The sequence below is a fragment of the Leuciscus leuciscus genome, assembly GCF_965113295.1.
Source record: "Leuciscus leuciscus genome assembly, chromosome: 20".
Classification (NCBI taxonomy): Eukaryota; Metazoa; Chordata; class Actinopteri; order Cypriniformes; family Leuciscidae; genus Leuciscus; species Leuciscus leuciscus.
In genome coordinates this window covers 14,010,627-14,020,606 of record NC_138744.1, presented here as the reverse complement: position 1 = coordinate 14,020,606, position 9,980 = coordinate 14,010,627, and the positions used below count along the sequence as shown (strand labels likewise).

At 36.9% G+C, this 9,980-nt stretch overlaps 1 protein-coding gene across 3 annotated transcripts; it reads right to left on the bottom strand.

Moving 5' to 3' along the window:
• Positions 1 to 238: 238 nt before the first annotated feature.
• LOC309483274 (GTPase IMAP family member 8) lies at positions 239 to 7,846 on the bottom strand. Of its 3 annotated transcripts, none has more exons than XM_082148986.1 (5): positions 7,442 to 7,756; positions 6,589 to 7,344; positions 4,777 to 5,484; positions 2,238 to 2,978; positions 239 to 1,549 (listed from the first exon to the last, which is right to left on the bottom strand). In XM_082148986.1, exons 1-4 carry the CDS (start codon positions 7,467 to 7,469, stop codon positions 2,239 to 2,241), a joined length of 2,232 nt encoding a protein of 743 aa, XP_082005112.1. In that variant the 5' UTR covers positions 7,470 to 7,756; the 3' UTR covers positions 239 to 1,549; position 2,238. The 3 variants fall into 3 exon arrangements, with proteins under 3 accessions (XP_082005112.1, XP_082005114.1, XP_082005113.1); XM_082148988.1 differs by lacking the exon at positions 239 to 1,549 and adding an exon at positions 7,763 to 7,846 and having other exon boundaries at positions 1,697 to 2,978; positions 6,589 to 7,284; positions 7,442 to 7,497; XM_082148987.1 differs by lacking the exon at positions 239 to 1,549 and having other exon boundaries at positions 1,697 to 2,978; positions 6,589 to 7,284.
• Between the last annotated feature and the right edge of the window lie 2,134 nt (positions 7,847 to 9,980).

Genomic DNA, 9,980 nt, shown 5'->3' with positions numbered 1-9,980 from the left:
TATATGATTTATGGCATCATTAACTGCTATAAATATTTAAGTTTCTTTACTGGAGGCAGCAGTCAGTATCCTTTACTCGTATATGTCTTGAATTCCATAGCAAATAAAACAGATTTCAACAGATATAGGCAAAATGTGTTTCATTCACATTCAGAGCAGATGCAAGATTTAAGATTAAGATTTTAAGCGCACATTTTTTGCAATACACTGACATGAAACAAAGTGAATACTGAGGAAATAAGCAGAATAATATGCAATTTTATTAAAAGAGAGTACATGAAAGCCACACATCGATCAAGCAAAGGGCCAAATATTATCAAGTGATGGAAGAACTTACACTAAAGTACTATAGAGTTTGATTAGAAGAACATCCTTTGACTTAATAATGTAAAAGATACATGAAGCATTTTCTCCACCTGATTTCATGACCACTTAGTGCCGCCATACATGATTATGGTATTAAACATGCCCTACCCTCTCATGGCTTTCCCATCTTAAACAATCCCTCCTAATTCCAGTCCCCTGTAAAAGAAGCCTCAATTAATTATACAGTCTTAGTTGGCCTGAGTAAAGATGAAACATGAATTATTCATGTGTAATTTCTTGAAACACTGTGTGTGAGGGGGAGAATGGATACATTTTGAAGGGCCAACTCAGCGTAAGACCAACTCCATCATCTATCGAGGCTTCATTCAGTAACATTCTGTAACCTCACTTTGTGCCCCTTTCACAGCTTCATCCTCTTCCTTGACATTTCTCAGCTTTGCCCTTTTCAGTTTCTCCGTTTTTCAAACTTTTCCTTGTCATCGTTTCTGTTACCTCTCTGTTCATCCTTTAGCATGAGACTATCCCTGTAACCAGTCCTTTTGTTTTATTAGATAGGCCTACATTGTGATTAAAAGATAATTAGGTCATTCCAAGGCCAGCCTGAATACAGTTACAGTACAAAAAATGCTCCAACTTATGGTCTTTGCTGTGATTAATAGAATTGTTTACCCAAAAATAAAAATTCTGCCATTATTTATTTATGTCATTTCAAACCTCTATGCTGTTATTTTCTCTTTGGAATACAAAAGGTTAAATAAAAAATAAAATTAAAAACACCATAAAATTAATGCTATTTGTCCTTCATCATTTGCTTGAGTTCAATTGTTTTCGTGCCAGAGAGGGGGTCCAATTCCACTCAGATATACTGTATATAAATATATTTAATCCAAAATTAGTCCAATTCAATAGCAATACAACAAAACACAAAAGTTATTTTAAGGTCCAGAAATACCAACGAAGATGGACTGAGTTGTCCGTGGATTAATAGTCCAGAGAGTTCACAGTCCTTGAGCAAAAAAATATACCTCAGAGCGAAAATAGCCACTTCAGGGAGTTTAGATGCCAAAAGATGAAAACAACTCAGATTGACTGTATCTGTACGGGTGAATATGAGTCAAAAACAAACATCCTTTCAGTGGTGAATGATGAACTGCAGTATCAAAGCCTTTGGCTGTAAGAGGTGTTGTCTAAAATCTGCCTTATCTGATGACATACATTTCATCTGCAGAAACAAGAGCCTTACAGTGATTAAAGCGTCATTATTAGAAACAGTAACTTGCATTAGCATTGCTTTCTCTTGCCGGGCTTCCCCTTGGATGTTGTTTGTCATTTATTTATTTGTTTGGCTGTTTGTTTGTTTTTAAAAAAATATATTGTGTTGAGGCATCTCATTTGCATATTCCTCCTGAATGTGTGCCACTTTGCTCAAAGCAATGTGTTGTGCAAATGTATCAAATTTTAATATTCTTGACACCAAGAGGTCCGTGCATCATGAGAGTAAAGATATGGCAACGGATTTCCAGATGAATACATTTCCACATTTCTACATTTTTTAAAAACAGAACCTAGTGCCCTCTACATATTTCATATATATATATATATTGCACGCTTGAAAAAATTTGAAATAGAAATGTCACCATATAATGTTTCATTGTAAAAAGAATACAATGCAAAACATTACTTTTGCACAAGTCTTTGTGAAATATAAATGCAATAAAACAGCAATAAAACATGATATGATACTATAAAATATGATTGAAAATAAAATAAAAATAAAAGTATACTCTGAAAATAATAACAATAATAATAACTTGTTTTAAGGATGTTTTGATGTTTCTACTGAAAAACAAAACCATTGATTATGAAAATGATTTCCACAACTTTGTCACTTCCCCCTCTAAAATTCACACCTCATATTGCTGTTGTCCATCTCCAAGCTGTCGACTCAAAGAAGACTTCATTTTCTTCACTGTCATCAAATTCATCTTCCTCTCCTCGTCCCAGTTTGGTGTTTGCTCTGTCTTCCTCCTCCTCCTCCTCCTCCACCTGCACCTGCATGTCCATGTCATCACACCCTCTGTTTGCTGCAATCATCTCCTGTATCTTTTCCAGCAGCTCTCTGACCTGGTGGCTCTCACCCCTGGCTTTATTATTAAAAACATGATACCTGTTTCCACATCTGTCAACAAGCCACTGCAGGGCCGTCCCTTCACATTGAATGTGCTGCTCAATGGCTCTGTCTCCAAGCAGGTCTCCAAAAGTGAACAGAACTATACTGTGATCCCAAACTGTGGAGCCCAAAAGCCTCAAATGGTCCTCCATCGCCTTCCGCTCCTCCTCTTTAAAGGAACAGTCGACGCGAACGACCAAAATGAAAGCTACCGGACCAGAAGTGGATAGAGATACACTCTGTGTGATTTCATCTTTATTCAGTTCAGGAGTTTGTTCTATGGGCAGATGTTTCCACCAGCCAGGGGTGTCTATGATGTTGACCTGCTGTCCTCCAACCTCTCCATGTCTCTGAACACACCGGGCTGTTCTTCTTGATCCAAACACCTGCTGGCCGAGAATAGTGTTCCCTGTTGAACTCTTCCCAGCTTCTCCATAACCCAGAAGCACAAGACACAATTCTGAGAAATTCTTTCCAATATCTAGAAAAAGACATGGAAATCAACTGATTACGAATTGATCTTCAATAAAAGCAATAAAATGGTTGAAACCATTCATGGCTATTTTCTTGCTCTAGGAGACATTGAGCTGTGGTGCTCATGTGAGTGATATGGGTTTGAACTCGGCCTGCAACATTTACCCAGTCCAATTCCTCCTCTTGTTCCCTAATAATTTCCTGTCACTTCATGTCTCTCCAATACAAGATTCAAAAATAATAAAGTAAAAAAAAAAAAAATTCAAGGATTTTTCAGAATTTTGTTTTGATAACAAATTTTTGCTTGAGGAATATGATTGTAATGTCAAGTGTTTTGTAAAATGAGTTTTTCCCCAACAAGATTTGGCTCTGTGCTAATATAAACAAAACTATATATATTACATAAAGCTCATTATCAAATATCACATTCTCAAAACAAGCACTCAGACTGAACTCAAAAGCTCTGCAGAATAAATAATGCATCTCGAATGACACAGCGCTTCTTTGATGCACACTGAACTCCGAGACATGGTGACGCCAAAAACATTCTCATCACAATTAAACATGCTTTTTCAAAGATAAACTGAGACCATAAAAAAGCCACAAAAGAAACTCAATTTGCAATTTGAACTCTGTAAACCTCCTCCTCCACCACCACCACAATATTTTATGTTCTGAAATACTTTCAACCTGAGTAGCTCTTATCTTCCTCTGAATCCTCCCTTTGTCTTTTTCCTTTTTCAGATGTATTTTGCTGTCAGTCGTGCAGAAAGATGCATGTGCTAGATGTACCTAAAGGTGTGTGTAGAGTTTCGCAAATGCAGTGGAAGCATCAACAATTAATTGTGTTTATGCAAATAATTTTTTTTTATAGTCGTTTAATCTTTTCCCCTTTCATTTTACTTTCCTCCCTTATCTTTTTTTCTTTGTTTGTATTGTGCAGCACTTTAGGTCAGTTTCTGTTGCTTTTAAATGTACTGCTCTATATAGTAAACTTTGACTTACCTTGATTAGAAGCATTCAGTAAAATCAAATGGTCAAAAGTAATCCCTAATCAAAAGTATTCCCTTTATAAAATTTGTTAAGTATGACTGCGAACAAATTCCTGATGCGAGATTTTATTGTTTATTTGTAAACCATCACAATGTAATGATAACTGTAACTGCAATTTTATTAAATTACCATTTGCTATTTATTTATATTATTGTTATTAGCTAATTATTATATGTGTTGGGTTGGGAATGTTCTGTATTTTGTGTGGATCCTTTGAAGTATAACAAAATTCAAAAAGGATTTTATTTAACAAATCATCATTTATTCTGAACAAATCATCTGTACGGAGCCCCTAAAGAGACGTGATGGTGGAAAAAAATGGGGATGGGAGAATTACAAAAACAATTTTTTTGCGTTCCCTCGCACAGATATTTGCATTCCCACCAGAAAAAGTTTTGTGAGGGAACGCAAAGTTTCTCGGGGGAACGCAAAAGATAGAAAAAAAAATCTCCCATATACCAAATATTTTCCACCACCACGTCCCTTTAGGGGCTCCGTACATCTGTGCATGTTATTTAAAAAAATTATTCTTTTTTTCTTTTCTTTTAATAGAAAATATAATGACCTATTTTTTCCATTGCAATGACTTAGTCTTCATAGGCTATTTGCTGATGATGTATGAGCTATTTTGACTCATTGGATATTGTGTTTTACTCTGAAATGTAACATTACGGTAAGTAAAGTAAAATGGTTTGAGAACTTAATGTTGATTTTACCAACATGTATTCAAAAGTGCAAAACCAGTATCTTACCCTTCATTGCAGTCTTCATCTTCCTCAACTGTCTTTGTTTCTTTGCTAGTGCTTTTGCTTTCTTTTCTGCTGCTTTCCATTTCTGCTTCACTTCCTTTAGAGTCTTAGGGTCAATTTCATAATAATGGCCCCTATTTTGTGCCACCATCTTTTCTATCTTCTCCAGCAGGTTTGTGACCTGACTGCCGTCATCCCAGTTCTCATTGTTGAGGACATGATATCTGTTTCCACATTTCTCAATTAGCCACTGTAGAGCCTCCCCTTCGCTCTCAATGAACTCCTCTACAGTCACGTCCCCCAGACAATCTCCATGGGTGAACAGCACTACAGTATGAGCCCACACTCTCTCTCCAAGAAGCTCCATGTGCTCCACCACTGATTCCTTCTCTTCTGGTGTGAATGACATGTCTACACGTAGGGTCAGCAGAAGCACGTGTGGTCCTGGTGGACATAGAGACACACTGAATAAAAGTTCCTCTTTTTCCAGTTCAGGAGTGTCAATCACAGGGAGAGACTTCCACCATCCTGGGGTGTCCACTATAGTCACATTTCTCCCGTTCACATCGCCTTGTCTTCTCGCACAAGTGGTGGATCTCTTAGAGATGAACGACGCCATACTCAAAATGGTGTTTCCAGCTGAACTCTTCCCAGCTCTTCGGAAACCTAACACTATCATCCTCATCTTAGAAATGTGGACGGGCTTGTGACCTGGTTAAAAAACAAGATCAATTAACCACAAATATCAACATTTTCTGTGTAAACTGAGATTAAAAGGATAGTTCACCCAAAAATTATAATACTGTTATCATTTACTCTCTCATGTCATTCCAAACCCAAAAGAAAGACAAAAGGAGAATTTTACCATTCACTGTAGCTCTCAAATCAATATAGTGTCATTAGACAAGTTGCATCAAAATATGTCAATAGAAGTGAGAATAAAAAGATATTGATCTTTATCTCTTTTTTTGTATCGCATAATATATGCAGAATTTGAAAACTACACACAAAGTTCGAGTACTGTAATTTGAATCATTTGACTTCAGACACACAAATCATTCAGACACACATTGAAATTTTTTTAAAGATGATGTGTTTTTGTAATTTTTGAGCTTGACAGGCCTAGGTCTCATTCACTTTCATTAAATGGGGGAAAAAGCAACCAGGATACTCTTTAAAATGTATCCTTTTGTGTTGCATGTTGGGGAAAAAATCACACAGATTTGGCACAACATGAGGATGAGCAAATAATGACAGAATTGTATTTTTGGAGAGAATTGTCCCTTTAAAAATGATCCGGATTCATGAAACATTTTAAAGAATAAAATTCTGTTTAACTGCTTATTTTCTAACTTAAAAAAAAAAAGTTAAGAATATTTTATTTTGCCAAAAACATTTCTTAAGAATGTTCTTAAGACAAAGCTTTATGTTCTTAAGAAAAATTTGAGAACTTCTTGAGAATTTTCAAGAATTGCACTTAGGAACATGAACATTCTGTCATTATTTACTCACAAAAAGTATTCTCGTCACTTCATAACATTACATTTGAACCACTGTAGTCACATGGACTATTTTAAATAGGTCTTTACTACCTTTCTGGGCCTTGAAAGTTGCAATGACGTTGCTGTCTATGGAGGCATCAGAAAGCTCTCGGATTTCATCAAAAATATCAACATTTGTGTTCTGAAGATGAACTTACGGGTTTGGATCGACATGAGGGTGAGTAATTAATGACAGAAATTTCATTTATGGGTGAACTAACCCTTTAAGAAATGTTTTAACTTCATTTTCGGGAATCTGGCCCCTGGTTCTTACCCTGTCGTACAAGCGGAGTCCCCCATTGTTCTTGTACCATCTTCCTCCTCTGGTTTGCTCTCATATATCTCTTCGTCATCATTCCTTCTACCTCATGCAACCTGCCCATTTCAAAATGACAGCTGCCGTTTCCCACGACCATCGCGTCTATTTTCTCCAGAAGCCCGGCAAGCTGCGTGCCAGTAGCTCTCTCAGTGTTAAGAACATGATATCTGTGTCCACATTTCTCCACTAGCCAGAGCAGAAGAGACTCCCCTTCACTTCCAATGTGCTTTCCTAGAGCTTGTTCCTGTAGCTGGTCTCTATACGTGAACACAACAATAGTGTGATTCCAGACTCTCTCGCTCAGAAGCTCCAGGTGTTCCTGCGCCGACCTCCTGTGTTTTTCTTTGAATAAAGCGTCGACACGTATGACCAGCAGAACCGCATGGGGCCCAGGAGGACAATGAGCCACGCTAAGCACAATCTCTTGTTTCTGAAATTCAGGGGTTTCTTTTACAAGGTAGTTCTTCCACCAGCCTGGCGTATCAACTACAATGACCTGCCTTCCGGCAAAATCTCCATACATCTTCACACACTGGGCCGTTCTCCTTAGATGAGGCTCTGCATGACCTGTTATTAGGTTTGCCAAAGAGGTTTTCCCTGCTGCTCTGTTTCCCAATAGCACAATCCTCAAATCAAAGAGAAACTGGACTCCTGCCAATAAGAAACAATGCCTTCCTAATATCAAAAACATGATTTCTTGTTCCCTGCTGTCTATGGATAGAGATCGATTGTACTTAGATTTGAACCTTTCTTAAATATGAAATACGAAAAGCACCAAGAATTTAAATATGTGAATCAGGGAACTTACCAAAGTCACTTGCTTCAGATGTAGCCATTGCTGCACTTTCTTATTCATTACCCTCCCTAAAATATTTAGAAATAATGTCACTTTCGGTTTGAATTAGTTACCGCACCATTTAAATGATACAAGAAGGTTAATAAAATGACTTCTGTCTTCAACTTTGTATTAATGTGTTTTTGTGGCACCAAGATCAAGCTAATGGATTAGGCTTTTAAAATGACAAGATTACCACCCCATACATTTACAGCACTTTTCAACAAGCTTTTAGAAGCCATTAGCTATCTGTGAAAAAATGAATAAGTGAGGTGAAAGGAAAAAGGGTTTTACCTTTGTTCTCATCACAGCAGAAGAGCTGACAGTGAAATGAAGAATACTATTCTTGTGTGCACAACAAATATGAACAAAACTGGTTAGTCTGGCTGAACAAGTGACTCAAGACTTTTATAGATTCTTATCAGAAGGGGCTGTGTCTCCATTACATTGAACAATTTAGGTATATCTATTAAAAGCCCATTGTACATATCCATCCTGCCTATTGTAATGCATTTGTGATCATAATGGCCATATATGTATGAGTGAAATATTTGGATTATTTGATTAGTGACATGGAAACAGAGTAGAATCTTAAATTAATATTAAGTGTCTTTTTGTTTTACATTTTGAGCCCTAGATTTTCAATTAAATATGTAATTTAAATATCTAGTGTTACCACATTGAAAACCTAGAATTCAAAATGTTTTGTGAAAGGATTTTGAAAACATCTGAAATTATTTTACAGAAACAGTAATACAATGAACATATATTCACATATTTGTGCATGTATTATGCTCATTTAGATGGATCCATCTAAGCCTAATGTATTATCCATCCTCGCCATTGTAATGAATTTGTGATGGCCACACATACAGTATGTACAGTGTGAACAGTGGGGTGCAAAAGTCTGAGTGATTATTTTGATATTTTGAAATAGAATAGAATCTTAAATGTATCTTATTTATTTTCTTAAATGTATCTTATACAAGTGTCTTTTTGTTTTAAATGTTTCAAAATTCAACAAAACTACATTGTACATTTTGAATCTGGTGTCACCACCACAGGATTGGGATTTTTTGTTTACAAATATTTAAAGTTATTGTACACATAAAGAAAAAAATATATGAATACAATGAATATATTTTCATATATGATAATGTGTATTATAAAATCACACACACACACCACTTTTATCAGGTACACCTTGTTAGTACCAGGTTAGAACCACTTTTGCCTTCAGAACTACCTTAAATGCTTCATGGCTTCCAAAGGTGCTCTATTGGATTGAGATCTGGTGAGTGCGGAGGCCATTTGAGTAAAGTGAACTCACTGTCATGTTCAAGAAACCAGTTTGAGATGATTTGAGCTTTGTGACATGGCAGGTTATCCTGCTGGAAGTAGCCATTGGAAGATTGGTATGGTCACTGTGGTCATATAGGGATAGACATGGACAGCAACAATACTCAGGTAGGCTGTGGCGTTTAAACGATGCTCAATTGGTACTAAGGGGCCCAAAGTGAGCCAAAAAAATACCCCCACGCCATTAAACCACCACCACAGGCCTGAACAGTTGATACAAGGCAAGATGGATCCATGCTTTCGTGTTGTTTACTCCAAATTCGGACCCTATCTGAATGTCGCGGCAGAAATCAAGACTTATCAGACCAGGCAATGTTTTTTCAATCTTCTATTGTCCAATTTTGGTGGGCCTGTGTAAATAGCCTCAGTTACCTGTTCTTAGCTGACAGTGGCACTGGTGTGTCTTATGTTGCTGTAGCCCATCTGCTTCAAGGCTTGAAGTGTGTTCAGAGATGCTCTTCTGCAGACCTCGGTTGTAATGCGTAGTTATTTGAGTTCCTGTTGCCTTTCTATCAGCTTGAACCAGTCTGGCCATTCTCCTCTGACCTCTGGAATCAACAAAGCATTTTTGCTTTTTTCTCTTTTTCAGACCATTCTCTGTAAACCCTAGATATGGTTGTGGGTTAAAATCCCAGTAGATCAGCAGTTTCTGAAATACTGCTGAAATACCAACACCATGCTACTGTTCAAAGTGACTTAAATCACCTTTCTTCCCCATTCTGATGCTCAGTTTGAACTTCAGCAGATTGTCCATGTCACATGCCTATGCATAGATTTGCTGCCGTGTGATTTATTGATTTTTAGGTATTTGTGTAAATACTTATGGGCAAAAAATTTAATAAAAAGAACAAAAAGGGTCAAGCCAAAAATGGCAACATATTTAGTAGTCCTTTAATGGTCTTAACCATTTTCACAAGTAGTGTCTCCCAGTTTGTTTGAGTATTCACTATAGGGTTCAAATCTGGACTCTGACCAATGACCAGGCCAAAACTTGTTCTCAAGCCACTTGGTTGTTCCCAATTCCCCATATTCTGCCAAAAACTTCATTGTTTTTCTGAGACAGCAATGTGCATTTGCTTAAATTGTGCTAATTTCCTGACCAATAATTTGTGGTTAAGACAAAGCTTAATGTTTAGCCATTTTGGGCTTGGCC

Coding starts and splice junctions, on each gene's coding strand:
- LOC309483274 (XM_082148986.1), bottom strand. CDS start 7,469: ATGGCTACATCTGAAGCAAGTGACTTTG. Junction 7,345..7,441: donor ATCTGAAGCAAGTGACTTTG/GTAAGTTCCCTG, acceptor CTCTATCCATAG/ACAGCAGGGAACAAGAAATC. Junction 5,485..6,588: donor GACTCCGCTTGTACGACAGG/GTAAGAACCAGG, acceptor TTTTTTAACCAG/GTCACAAGCCCGTCCACATT.